General features: G+C 40.7%; 1 protein-coding gene across 1 annotated transcript in view; it reads right to left on the bottom strand.

Annotated features, from left to right (window-relative positions):
- LOC134543238 (uncharacterized) overlaps positions 1–15406 on the bottom strand; it is a 109045-nt gene that overhangs the window by 31064 nt on the left and 62575 nt on the right. The window contains exon 3 of the mRNA XM_063388140.1: positions 2661–2796. Within this exon, the coding sequence (XP_063244210.1) occupies positions 2661–2796 (136 nt within the window). The remainder of the gene's footprint in view (positions 1–2660; positions 2797–15406) is intronic.

Genomic DNA, 15406 nt, shown 5'->3' with positions numbered 1-15406 from the left:
ATTTTTTTTTGTTTAAACGACAGAAATCTGTTTGTAAATACTTCCTACATACAAACCTTATCCCTATTTAGCGTATATTCAATATTATTATTAAATTATAATGTTATTAAAAAAAGGTAAAACAATTCCAGTGACGAAATTCGAACCAAGCGCGCGCTCAACTCCGTGTTAGTAAGCCTCTTAGGAATTTAAGAGGAGAATATGTATTATAATCCTAATAATGCCAGTTTCGTAAGTATTTTAAAACTTGTGATCATTGTTTTTACTATGACTGCTTTAGTTTACAAAATGTATTCCAGGGTAGCTGCACTAGCATAAAGTTTCATTTGGTACAGCAATGCGTTTGGTCTGTCTCCTAATGTTTACGAAAGTGACTATATACGTGTTTATTTTGCTACACTTGGGTCCATTATCTTTATGTCACATTTCCGTTCACTTTGCTTCTTCAAATGACATATACCAAGAGCTCAGATGTTTATACTGCAAAGACTGACAGCGTGGAAGAAGCAGCTGGCGTTGACATAGCGTGTTGCAGTCTAATTAGCGATCACTAGGGACAGGAAATTTTCGCGGATTCATTTCGCGTTATGCTAGAATCCAAAAAAAAATGTACCTTCATGTTGCTTCTGTGATTGGCTTACAGTTTGTCTGAAGTAGGTACTTTGAGCCAATGGGAAACCTTCAACCAAAAAAGTATCGAATCGCAAACGTCCCAGTTGACGGATGTCATGAATCGATAGCCAATGAGCAGGTGGCATTTGACTGAGTGTGTAGGGGGTTGTGGAGTCTATCCTAGAGGTCACTGAAAGCGCGAATTTTTCCAGTCTCTAGCGATCACACATTTATTTCGCGAAAAAAGAAAACCTGCCTCTGGCCACTTGTGTCTGTCTTGGCGCGCGCTTGGTCGTCGACGCCGGGATCCGGCGGTGCGAGTCTCGCTCTGGGCTTCTGTATTGGCGCTTGTTCTGCGGCGGGGGGCGGTTCCTGGATGCGAGGAGACCAGACGAACTTCGACAACTCTCTCTTCCCCCACTTCCTTTCCCCCCCCCCCCCCGCCACACCACGCTATCCGGCATTCCGGCCCTGGCCGCAGTTCTCTTCCCGAACACCGGGAGAAGAAACACGTTTGACATGCGTGCGCCTCCATGTTTTCCCTTTTACACTTTCTTCCCGCACAATATAAAAAAAGTTTTTTTTTTCCTTCCGGAAAATGGATGGTCCTCCCGTCGTACATCGGGCTTGGCGGGTTCGCAACTGTCAGGTCGCTCTTTGGCGCGGGAAACATCCCCCCTACCCCCTCCAACCACCCATCGGCCAACCGACTTCCTATTTTACTTTCCCGTTCCTCGCGGTCCTCAGGGAATAGGGTGTTCGGAAATTTAGGTACTATGTAGTCTTCAGCGGAAACGAGAATTCCCGGTACTTTCGGTACTATGTGTTTTATATATATATATATATATATATATATATATATATATATATATATATATATATATATATATATAACTGGTGCAGCAGTCTGTGATTTAAAGTAGTAATGGTGAGTTTTGAAAGATTAAACAAGTTGTTAGTTAACAAAAGCTAAAAATTAAAACATTTGTGTTACAATTTTGTAATGCTAAAAGTATCTACTAACGTGAAAAAAAAATTCACTTTATTTTAAGTCTTACTCGCAAAACTTTAAAATTAGAAAGAAAGGAAGAAAAAAAATTTAAACAAATACTCTTTTTTGCGCACACAAAAGCACAGGATTATTAACTTAAAATAACATTTCTTCTTTTATCGTTATTAAAGAATACTGGACAAAAACAACCACAAGCACAAACACAAACACACACACACACACCTACATATACACATACATCCACACACGCGGCAGTCCGAACATCGACTCCGATCAAAGAAAATTTAGCGCGCAATAAAAAACCGAAATAATATGCTTTCGATGTCGAGTCCCACAAGTGCCGAAAGAACAACTGGGAATCGATTTTATTTTCCCGGTTCTTTTCCTGGTATCAAAGTATGTATACCGGGAATCCTCGGTACCATTCCACGGAAGGCACGCAACTTTATTCGTACAGTGAAAGTCGAGCCACTGTTGAAGTCGGCCAGTTTGACCGAACGGGGACGTAAGTACATATCAAACAGGGTCGTTACCACAACGCCGAACGTACAGTAACGCCGAATACCATAACGCCGAATGCCAAATTGTCTGCAACGCCGACAGCTAGAAAACTGCTGTGTACCACAAAGCCGAAATACAGTAACGCCGAAAAATTTACCACAACCTAACCTAACCTAGGCTAGCCTAACCTAGCCTAACCTAACCTAGCCTAACCTTTGTGGCAGTCCTGCAATGACATTTTTCGGCGTTAATGTATTTCGGCGTTGTGGTACACAGCAGTTTTCTAGCTGTCGGCGTTGTATTCAATTTGGCATTCGGCGTTGTGGTTTTTCGGTGTTGTGGTGCGTCCCCCTATCAAACAGCGACCTGGTGCGGGAAGCAAGGCAGTGGCAAAGAGGGGTGATGGGTGGTCCAGGCTGCAGAGCGCTACTCGGCGCCGGGGTGGGACGGGTGTCAGGCAGGGGTAGCAGGGGTGCGTGTCGGGGGGTAGCAGGGGTGCGTGTTGGGGGGTAGCAGGGGTGCAGGGCACACTCACCCACGACGAGCAGGTGCTGGTGGACGGTCTTGGTGCTGAAGGACGGCGCGTCGGCCGTCACCTCGCAGCTGAAGTTGCCCGACAGGTTGAAGCCCACGTTGCGCAGCACCACCAGGCTGTCGTTGGACACCGACAGCTGCGGGCATCAACAGTCGCGACCACGACTACTCGTCATCCGCGAGGGGGGCTGGAATTACATTTGCTATCGACTCCATCACACAACACCCCTTCCTCTCTCCTTCCCAGGAATTAACAAGTCCCTCACTGAGAAGACCCGCTTGCTGCGTCGAAAGTGTGAGTAGTATTTTATGCATGGATGCAAAGAAAGGACAAGGAAATTTTATAATCAAATCTGACAAAGCTATATTCTGGCCGCGGGCACGGTGGCTCAATCAGAATGGATATGTTGTTTCTGGTTGAGGCAAAAGAATGGTACACACCATTCAAAAATTGGCACATGGTACAACTAAGGCCAATCATCCAGATGCCATCAAACCACCAGTTGACATCTGGATGAAGAGAATAAGTTAGTGCTCCTGGTGTACCCAAACGGGTTCAGCTCCAGGAGGAGGAGGTGGTGAGGCTCGGCCGGGCTTCGGCCCGAAACAACTTGTCGAAAGTGTGACTGCTGTGAAACGGGTTTCACGTCAAAACTATGTTTTTCGTATAACTTCCTGTACATTTTAAAGTTTCTTACTTATCGCATGCATACAGGCCAGAATATGGGCGGAATACAACATGCAAGCACACCTATCCGCAGATGATTTGTGTCGGTTAACACCACTCTCGGCCCGCCTCCCCCTCACCCCCCCTCACCCTTTGGGCATCCATCATATTTTCGCCCCTAATTGACTCTTGAGTTCATCCTAGGTGTACTTTGCACCAAGTAAAGTAACGAATCACACGATACCTATAGTTGAGAGGTCTCGCATGTCAGCAGTCAGTGAACAGGTGGAATTTGCTTTAGCGTGCATAAGACTGTGGAGACCATCCTGGAAGGCTTTGAAGCTGGGGTATATTCCAGTCCGTATGTATCACACTGAATTATATTGTTAAAAAAGATAAAGAAAATTTCGATCTAGGTTGAATAAATAGCCACGTTGTCGTTGCCCAGTGTGTTACATATTTTTGTATAGATGTCTATGACTGTTGTGTATTCTTGCTGTGCAATCTTTTGTTACTTTAAATAAAACATATTAAAATAGGTTTTCTCAGTTTTATTCACTAAGAAACCCTAACTTTAATAGGTTATGGAACCAGGAAACTCTGAAAACGGAAGAATTAAGAAAACAGTAAAGAAGAAGTCATATTTTGCATTTTCGAATAAATCACGCCATATAACCTCAAAATGGAACGAACTTTGAGTGTTGATAAATTTGACGGAAGAAACTTCAGGCAATGGAAATTCCAGATAAAATGTGCCTTGAAAGCAAAAGGAATCGATATTTCGATACAAAGAACAGAAGCAAATGCGGATGCATGGCTAAAAAAGGACGGCATGGCTATGTACGTTATCACGTCGTCGATGGATTTAAATCAAATAACCCTAATAGAAAACTGTGAAACCGCCTTGGAAATTATGTCGAAATTAGAATCCATATATGAACAAAAAAGTGAATTGAACAAAATGTTAATTCATGAACGGTTTTACCAGTATAAAATGTCACCAAGTGACAGTGTTGCACAACATATTGCAAAGGTTGAAAATCTCGCAAAACAGCTCAAGGAAAGTGGTGAAAGCATCAGCGACAATGCTATAATCACGAAAATATTGGGAACTCTGCCTCCTAAATATAGATCACTTAGGCAAGCATGGATGTCGCTGGATTCTGAAAAACAAAACTTGAATAAGAGAAAGCAATGATCTTATCGGGTATTCCGATGCTGATTTTGCAGGCGATGTTGATACTCGAAAGTCTACCACTGGATATATATATTTAATGAATGGCGGGCCAGTAACATGGTTAAGCCAAAAGCAAAAGACCATTGCTCTCTCTACCACCGAAGCAGAATTTGTTGCAGTTTGTTACTTTAAATAAAACATATTAAAGTAGGTTTTTCTCAGTTTTATTCACTAAGAAACCCTAACTTTTATATATATATATATATATATATATATATATATATATATATATATAAAGAAAATATTTCGAGACTAGTTGAGATTTAAAACACAGTGTTTCACGATTGGTTGAGTTTATATAAACTGTTGGTAAACTATACTGTTTCCTCCCAAACGCGTCTTGGATGGCCCGGTCAAACAAGGTTGTCTCTCTTGCAGACGGCCGCCAATCACAAGGAAGGAATCGCTGGCGCGGGTATACAAACCTTGTTGTAATCTTGTGAGCGTTCATTTTTTCTCCTCGTGAAAAGTACGTGATGTACTGTTATTTTTTAACGGTAAAATTTTGTACTTAAGATTAATATTGTACGTAATTTGTATTTTTAATATGTGTTTTAAGTTGAATTTATTTATTTTGTTTAACTAAATATATTTAATTACATGACCTTTTAGTTGCAGTCTGAGGAGTTTTGGTTACAGTTGGTAATAGTTTTTAAGACGTATATGTTTATTTTTGTATATTTTTTCTAACTTTAAAATTAATTTTTAATTTTTCTCAAGGTTGATCAGAATTGGAGGATGTTTTGAATTTAGCGAGTGAAAAAATTACGTAATCAAGTGCCGCGGAGAAGTAGTTGACTGCGCCACCGCTAGAGAGCGGTGGCGTGGAGGGAAGGCTGATGACGTCGCCAGCGCGGAAGGCGAGTGTGTGTGTGTGTGTGTGTGTGTGTGTGTGTGTGTGTGTGTGTGTGTGTGAAGGGACTCGGCCGTGGACCGTCGCTGGAAGCCGCGCCAAGTAAAGGGATCGCTACTTTAGTCGAGCGTCGAACCCGGAGCCCTGCGGTCACCACCACGGAGCTCCATCCACTGAGCAAACACGTCACACGACGAGAACTGCGATATGTTTCCATCCTCAGGCACAAACAGACTGATGTCCATCTTCTTTATCTGTTATTGAGGTTTCTTATGACTAGATACCCGGAAAATTCGCGGGTTCGTTTCGTGTTATGCTGAAATTCAAATAATTATACCTTATAGTGCTGCTTCTGTCATTGGTTAACTGTTAATCTGGAGGACTGAGGGCCAATTAGAGATCCTCACTCATAGAAGTGTCGAATCACAGGCCACCCAGTCGAGACGACTCACAAGTCAGCAGCCAATGAACAGTTGGCATTTGCCCGAGTGTGTAGAGGATATTGGAGTCCATCCTGGAGGTCATTTAACCCGCGAATTTTCCGGGTCTCTACTTATGACATACGGTGTAAGCCAGCAATGACGCATGTCCACAAAAAAAACTTCATGACATAATATTCCGCTTTGCAAGAATCAGTCAAAGAACGTATTAAAACTTTGATTTTATAAATTTCACAGTTATTTGTACGTTCTAGTTTTGATGCGAAACATGTTTGAGAATTCTTGACTGTTAGATTCACTGCGTCTAATTACAAATTAACATTTAATAATAGAAATCAAAGCGTGGTTCAGATGTAAATAAACATAACATATATCGTTGTGTACGTAATATTATTTACCGTAGTTAATTCGGCAAATAATTTGTTGTCAATGTCTTGTCGTTGATTCATACTCCATCAGGGCCCTTATAATTTATCGTGTTCAGATTTCAGACATACGGTAATCTTAAAAAATATTTTTAAAAGGCTAAAATACTGCCAAACAAATACACGAGACCTCACCGTTTCTAAATCTATGCACATCTGCATTTTGAGGTATCGCTTGGTACCACGTGACAAATTACTCTTTCCGCACTAATTCAACGTAAACACGCCTTGAGCCTTCCGAAACGTATAGCTTAATTGGTGACGAACATTCCACACGCAGGACCGTTGCAAACGGTTACATTATCATCCGCGGACAACTCAAAACACAACACTAGTTAACGAAATAGCCTATGTGATTTACTATACACAACTACACATTCGCGAATTATTCCCCCGGTTTTGTCGCAACTGCATAGCTATAGTTCTGCCTTTTTTCTTTCGCGTTCCTCCCAAACTAATTAAATTATGCAGCGCACAGGGTTCGAGAGGGGGTGGGGGAAAGTGTAACCACCATTTGCAAATGGCAACAATAACAGAGCTGCGGTCAGGTTTGGAATTGTCGATGTTCATTTGTTGGGGCGTGACGCAGCGGTGGGGCCGCTGACGCATTAGCTGAGGGACGCGGTTCGAACCGCTGACGGCGCTGACTTATTTTCCATTGCTGTCATTACAGCAGTACTAATGGATTTATTTCATTACTGAACTTAGACCAACAAAAATGAGCGAAATAAATGTCACTTCATGTTGATAAATACCACACAAAAAATTTTCCCAAAGAGATATTAGCTCTTTGTGATGATACTAACATTCAAATAAAACATCACGTCGGAATAGTTTTCGGAAGGATATTACTTAATTGCGCGTAAAAATAAGTGGCAGAGCAGCAACCTACATAAAAAGAATCGGGATGGTAAAATTATATATATATATATTAGCAAAAAGAAACTAAATGAGTAAAAAAACGTTAGCTAGTATTTCAGTTCTCGCCAGAGATGTGTAACACGTAACCCCAGTAAAGAGAAAATTCATGTGTTCTCATGTTGCAAATACACTTAATATACAAAACTCTGGTACGAAATTTCACGTACGCGTATATTTATTTATTAAAAATAATACCGAACAGTATATACCGAGAGCAGAGATGTTACGTATAAAAAAATTTAATCGTGAACGCGATATGTGTCCAAAAGATCCAAAAAAATTACATCTAGAGGTAATTAATTCATGCCCTCGACACATAGTATTCAAAAGGATACATACATAAGCGAGAAAAAAAAAATGACAATTCAGGAAGATACTCAACAAAGAGAAAATGCACCTTCATTTAATGGTGTTGCTATTGGCCAATTTTGTTCCCTATAAACAGTGGACCAATAGCAGAACCAGCAAAAGTATTTTAATTTTAATATATCATGAAACAAATTCGCGAACTTTTTACGGTCTCTAATCATTTATAATAAAAACCAGCCTTGTGAAGAGCTTTAGACCATAAGTCATAGAGAAGTTTTCAACTTATTTTGTCGGTAGTTTATCGGTTGAATTCAGACACACGCTGGATATGGATTCAAATAACGGCGAACCTACACAGGCCTCAAGCTGTTGCGACAGGATGCTTATTTTGCAGACGCTTCACCTAAATTGCCTGCCAATTTTCTTCAGGAGTCCCAGGGAATTCAACGAGGTCGCAAGAACTCTTTATCCGAAATATTAGTTTACCATGCTAATTATCCTCGTTTGCATTGCAGATAAGATTAGAGTTCCACTTACTTTGCGATAGCGTAAGAGCCACAGCGATGAAATTTACGGCACCTTGAAAATTCATCTTGACACCATAACGATTTTCACCAAGAGGAAGAAAAAAAACGCGAAGTAAGAGCAGCGTGTTTGTACGAACAAAAAAAAACTGTTACTGACGTATAATATGTAAAGTCGAGAAGAGAAGTTCCTCTCAAAAAAATTTAAAAAAAGAGCATATAAACCATGATGAATTCGAAGATAAAATTACCAATAGCTAGAGACCGGAAAAATTCGCGTTTTCAATGACTTGTAGGATATACTGCATGATCCTCTATGCACGCGGGAAAATTACATTTGCTCATTGGCTACTGACTCGTGACACCTGTTAAATGGGACGCTAGTGATTCGATACTTCTTTTGTTAAAGGTTTTTCATTGGCCGAGTATCATTCAGATAAACTGTGGCACTGATGCAGAAAGGGCAAACGTTTTTGAATTCTAGACCATCACGAAATGAATCTGCGAATTTTTCCGGTCTCTACCAATAGCACTACGTATTTACAGAAACAGTATTTATTGAAGCCTGAATATATTTCACTAACGTAAGATTTGAAGTGTGTGAAGTACCAAATTACATCCGTCTCACGATGTTAAAGATCATAGACATCCCTAGATACATGTGTTGAATAAAGTTTAGTATACAACGCCCTCCCGATTAAACATAAAATAGCGATTTTGGTTTGAAATACGACTTTTCAGATGATTTCTAAGATCTAAAAAAAAAAATGCGTTTAACTAAAATAGGGGAACACATAATATGTGCAACATTAATAATTTTATCGATACTGTAATATACTGACCCCCTTTACAAGATTTAGTTTCTAAACTGCGATATTTATTTAAGATAACACTTAAGAGATTTTTGATGAAAACTACAAATAGGTTAAACGCTACTGGGGAAACACTTAATTGTAGTGCCATGTACTTTTCGCGAAAAGATTTCCAGACCAGACTTAATGACACTGTCTGTGTTTCGTGTTGGCTGGGTTTATTTTAGATGCATGTCTGCTTTCAGCACACCAATAATAGCCATTATCCAGTGCGGAAGCAAATGAGTCATGAATGACCCTGTCCAAATAAGGCGACGGCTTCTCTTGCAGACGGCAGCCAATCACAAGTAAGGAACAGCTGGCGTGGATGAGTCTCTTGTCGCGTGCTCTTATTGGCTACGCCTGGGCCAATGAGAACGTATTTTTTTTTTGTTGATCCTCCACGATTATTCTGAAAACAACCACGACTCGATGAACTTTCTTCAGATTTTTTATAGTAAGAAAAAGTTGCAATATTTGGCAAACTATCTTGCTTTAGTATATTTTCTCGATAAATTCCCATTTTACACGTAATTTATTGTTTATTGGTACAGTATGTTGCGAGTATATCAGAAACATTTTCAAGCTGTAACCAAAATTATTTCTGAAATATTTCTAAATTTAAAATAGCAAGAAAAAAATTTCAAATTAAAATTTTTTTTTAAAGCGGTTTTCACTTTTCTTCACTACCATCTCATTAACTAGTTTTCATTCCATATCCCAATCAAAAAATCTAGAGTCGCATTAAAATACAGTGTGCCTTTAAAGTCCACTAGGGATTTTTGAATTTTTTTAGCTTGAAACCTAATTCAGCTATCTGCATGTGGTCTTATGTAGATCTAAGTAAGACTCTATAAGGTTTCTTACTACTTTAGGAAACCTAGTTGTGAGCCCTATTGGTATAGCAAGGAGAAAGTCCAAAGGAATTTAAGCCCTAGCCATGTTCTGTAAGGGTCACTTGATACGTGTATTCAGGGCACATTGCCATCTCCTGACGCATAGGTACTGGGATGTCGCTCACTGAGCTGTTTAAGCAAAATGCGCACGCAGTTTATCGTTGCCATTAAAAAAAAATTGGTTGTCTGTAAAGTCGGTTTACGGACGATAGTTTAACGTGACGTCATAACAAAACATTGATGAAATGATTTCATACTTTTATGAATAAAATTGAATCATTTTTATTTTAATAATAAAATAATAAATACTTGAAACTATACTAGTAATCAGATTTTTAAAATGCAAGAATAATGAACCGTTATTGCCGAAATTGTTGTTGTAATAAGCAATGAAAACCACATTAACTTTTCGTTTAGATATATTTATGAACACGTTTTCATATAAATAACTGTAATCAAATATCTAACATATCCTATTATTACTGCACTCGCTGACAGATGCTACTTTTTTTTAATAATAAAAGAATAAATACAGCGTTACGGAACAATGTGCGTAACGGGACACAGCGTAACGGAACAATGTGCGTAACGGGACACTTTTTAGTGCATGCAGCCGGCATTCATCGATTTATTAGACGTTGTCACGTCAAAAAACAATTGACTACATAGAAAAACATTTCTCTATGTCGTACGAAAATTGGCGCATATTATTTATTATATTTTAACTGTTTCATTCAAGCGCGTATTTTTTTTACACCACGGAAAAAGATAATCGAGTATTCAACAATTAGACTTTATTTTGTTTTACCATGGTTAATTCTATTAGAGGTACTGGGACAACACGAAACATAAATGCCCGGGTAAGATTCCGAACCCAGTTATACAGATGTCTTCATGTAAATGTAAAAAAAAATACACGAATATGTGAAAGTTTACATGAATATTTCTGTTCCATTCACGAAAGAAAAATCACAGAGTTATACAAATTAAATACCGAAGCTCATGCCAGCTGTTGGTGCAAAAAAATAAAAATAAAAATTCCTGAGTTTTACTTTAGTTTGAATCAAACGACATGTAGCTAGGTAGATTAGTTTTCCTCGCGATGAAATTTCGAAACCTCTGGAGGGATTTTAGACACACACACACACACCATGGCCCCCACAAGGGGGGGGGGGGCTGGGTGGACCCCTGGGACCAGGGCCCGTGATCGAATGTGGAGGCCATGACAGACACGCTGTAAGAGACTTTCCGGGGCACAGGGTAGCTGGGAAGACTTTATTTCACAGACGAGAGAGCCACACCCGAAGTTCCCCGAAGTTCATGCTCGCTTTTTTTCCCCCCGTTCTATCTCATTGTATAAACCGGTGCGGCATTAAATTTTGCGGTCGATTAGGATAGCTTAGCTACATTATAAATACTTTAAAACATTGTGGATGGTTGGTTACACTTGGTAAGTATAGCCACGTTAAAAAATACTGTAAAATCATTTTATGGTTGCTTAGCAAATAACTTTTTAATATGTAGCTATCCAGCGCTAGGAAACCGTTTACGTGATTTCACAGTACCTTAAATGTAGCTATCCTAACCAAATCAACCGTCCACAATGTTTTAAAGTATTTATAATGTAGCTAACCTAACCTAATTGACCATTAGTTATCATGAGTTACAATGAACAAAAAAAAAAAACCGAAGACGCAGGATCGGACGTTTGGCTCTCTCGTCTGTGAAAAGAAGGCTTCCCCAGGGTAGCTCCAGTGTCCGGGCAGACACCCCCTCCCACCCCTCCTAGCGGGAGGCGGACATGGAGATGCGTGTTTGCTCTGCGCCGCTGTGTGTCCGCGGCTGATTGGGCGGCCCAGCCCCGGTCAGCCGTGGAGTGTCGTCAGGGGTGGCTGTTGTCGCGTCGTCACGCATTCACTCACGTCATCCGTCGATCCGCGAGCCCCTGTTAGGGGGAGGGGGGGCAGCGTTTCCCCGACAGCCCCTGCCCCGGGCTTCAGGGGGTATGTCCCCGCTCAAAGTCAATATTCCATTTACACGTTTAACACGGCTACACTTGTACACCTTTTGAGAGGCCGAACTTCAAACCAAAAGTAATTATATACATAGCATTCTTTTTTTATTTTTGGGAAAATAAGTGGGAAAAGTTGATTTTCAACATTATCGTGCACTATGGGTAGGGACTGGAAAAAATTCGCGGTTTCAATGACCACTAGGATAGACTCCACGATTCTCCATGTACTCGGCCAACTATCACCTGGTCATTGGCTATACCGACTCGGGACACCTGTTTACTGCGATTCTTGTGATTCGATAAGTACTTCTTTTGTTGAGTGTTTGCCATTGGCTCAGAGTCCTTCAGGTAAATTGCGGTCCAATCATACTGACGCAGCATTAAGCTAAACGAGTTTAAATTCTAGCCTGTCTCGAAAGGAATCCGCGAATTTTTCCGGTTTCTAACTATGGGTAAGGAGAACCAAATGGAATAAACAACTAAAAAAAAAAAAAAAGTTTTTGAAGACAATTGTTGTGAATACTGAGTGATATGGTTTTATTTCTTTCAGAAAAAAATTATATTTCTAAGCTTTTGCAAAATAATAATTTTTTTAAGAAATTAAAACCACATCACATAGTAGCCAGTAAAATTGACATTGAAACTAATAATAATTTCCAGTTTTATATGACGTTTCGTTCTCCTATTCCATACTGCACGAAAACGTCAACGAATGCAACGTTGCCAGCTAATTGTGCAAAAAGTTTGCGATATTTTTTTTTTCGTTTCGTTTTTGTGAAAGTTCAGCCACAAAAATAAATCGGCAAGTTTAACCGCGCGAAACGTGAATATAAAACAAATTAACTGGAACGGGGACACACGCCCCCTCCAACTTGAGATCGTCTCCATTTTTTTTTTTTCCCTCGTTCGAGTGAAAACATGTATATATGAACATAATGTCTGTTCGATTCGACCCAACATTTTTCACTCTCTCTCTCTCTCTCTCTCTCTCTCTCTCTCTGTGTCGCTCCTGCGTTTCTCATGCAGTTCACGATAGCTAGGGTCCGGAAAAATTCGCGGATTCAAAGACCTCTAGGATAGCCTCCATTATCATCTGCACTTCTCAAGTAAACACGCGTGTTCATTGGTTACTAAATTGTGAGTCGTCTCCACTGGGTAGCTTGTGATTCGACGCTTCTTTGGTCGATAGTCTCTCATTGGCCTAGAGAGCTCCAGTTGAACCGCGAGCCAACAGCAGAACCAGCAGAATTATACACATGTTTAAATTTCAGCCTGTCACGAAATGAATCCGCGAATTCTTCCTGTCTCTAACGGTAGAAGGTCACGGACCGAGTCGGAAACTCGGGGCCAACGGGAACCACTCGCGGCGACTGGAGGTTCACGTGGAAACCCGGGAGGGAAAAGAAGACGTTGCTATAGGGGCGGGAAAGAGGGGGCTGAGTGTTTACCGGCGCATACACACTTCAATTAGCGAATACCTGCCTCACTTCCCCCTCCCCTCTTGTCACTTTCTGCACAACCCTAACACGGGCCACATCTCGTCTAGAATTACCCCGCCCCCCCTCTCCCTCGTTCTCAACGCTAACCCGGAGCAGCTAGGCCTTCGCGGAAGAGGAGCAGGACGCAAACGCATTCGCAGCGATGCTGAAATGCAAATGTCCCTCTCTCCCGGTCGGGAAAGGAGTTTGTTGGCGTAAAGGGGATGAACAGGGGTGGTAGAGGGTGATGGTCGGGAGTTGGTTCTCCCTTCTCCCCCCCCCCCCAATCCTCCTCAACAAACCCCCCAAACCCCCACGCACTTGCTTGCCCTGCCTATGAATATGAATTTCGGAATGGAGCCCGTTTAATGGGATGCATTATGCATAAATCTGCGTTCTCCTCCGGGCCAATATTGGGACACCATATCAGATTTATTATTCCCATTTAAACCGGGAGGTAAAATAAATCCGAGGGAGGTTGGAATAGAAAAATCCTTCCCCTTTCCCCCCCTCCCCACCCTCCCTCGTTGTTGAATCACCCCCGGGGAGAACTGATACGGTGCTTTGTATATTGAAGTCGCTATTAAGTTACTAGCGAGTCCGTGTGCGCGCGCAATCAACGAGAGGAGAACAATTAACCGGCGGAATGTTTCCCCTCTATGAAAAAAAAATAAAAAATAAAAAGGACGGGTGTATGCCAGCAGTACGTTGCTGGTCAGATAAATTAAAAAATATATATCTACAGAAAGGATGTATATGTTCTTCGTGTTTCCCCCCCCCCCCCTACCCATTTTTTTTTATTCGTATGCAACATCATGGCGATATTTGTCAACTCAAGAATGCTTGTGAACTGGGAAAAATTAAACTTGTTTGTAGCTACCACAAAATACTAACTACTAAAAAAAAAAGGTTTTCCACTACTGAGTTATCTTGCAGCATATGTACTATTTTCAGATTTATATTTTTGTTTAGATAATGTTTGTACAGTTAATTGTGTTATTTGGTGTCATACATACAATTTGTACAGGTCCCACTAAAAATTTAACCACAAGTTCTGAATCAATATATTAGACAATAAATAATTAAACAAACATAATTTTAGTAATTATTTTATAAATAATACACAAATGTAGTTTTATAGAAAATCTTCACTGAATTTAACGTTATGTTTAAAAATATTTTTAAATAATATAGTTTGTATGAATTTACACACACACATATATATATATATATATACAAACCTTTATCTATTTAAAAAAAATACAGATTGCAAGGAAACGATAAATAAAAAAATCTTTACTAAAGAATGTTACGTAAACAAATAGCTGCCAGGAGAAATACTTCTTATAGCCTTTATTTTGCTTTTCATGAAACCGAAACAGTCACAAAATTAATTAAATAGTAGTTTTTAAAAGATAAATTGCTTCTAGAAAGCAATTTCTACCAGAAACTTGGAGCCAAATATTATTAAACTAAGATTTTTAACGGAATTATATTTTTGATGGTACCTGTACTTTAAATCTTCTGTTCACAGTAAAATTTTGGTCGCAAATGTGCACAGAATTCCAGGAGGTGCAAAAATTCGTCGAGTGGTGTATTGTTACGAGGATGCTAGAGACGGGGCAACGAGGCAGGCCAGTGGCCAGCCGGGGGAGGAGGTGGGGGTCCCGGGGAGGCCCCCACCTCCCGGACAGGTAGCGCCTGTTACTAAACTTCGAGGTAATCCGATAAGAGCGGCGCCTGTCCGTCCCTTCTCAAGGGTTCGGAACCTTCCAGAGCCCCGTCTTCGTGGAGTGGCGTAACTAGAACGCCGTTGTTCTCGTAACTTCGAGGGGTAACTCGACCTTGACGACGCGACTCTTCTTAAGGCTGAGAGCGGGTCTGAGAGGTGAATATGAACGAGGAGGTCGACTTGCGAGACCAGTGGAGTGAATGAGAGTGAGTGACTCTCTTGGCGGGCGAGGGCGGACGGTGAGCGACTAAAGGGGCTTCGTGTGCGGAGACTGTTGCGTCGGGGGATCGAACCATCCAGAACATTGTTGTGTGTGCGACGGACGAGTGAGTAGTGCAAGGTAGTATGGTTTTGGGACAGAGATGCGAGTTCAGAGACTAGTATCAGAGAGAGACACTTT

Source organism: Bacillus rossius (genome assembly GCF_032445375.1).
Source record: "Bacillus rossius redtenbacheri isolate Brsri chromosome 9 unlocalized genomic scaffold, Brsri_v3 Brsri_v3_scf9_2, whole genome shotgun sequence".
In the NCBI taxonomy this organism is placed as follows: Eukaryota; Metazoa; Arthropoda; class Insecta; order Phasmatodea; family Bacillidae; genus Bacillus; species Bacillus rossius.
This window is presented reverse-complemented; position numbering and strand designations above follow the sequence as displayed.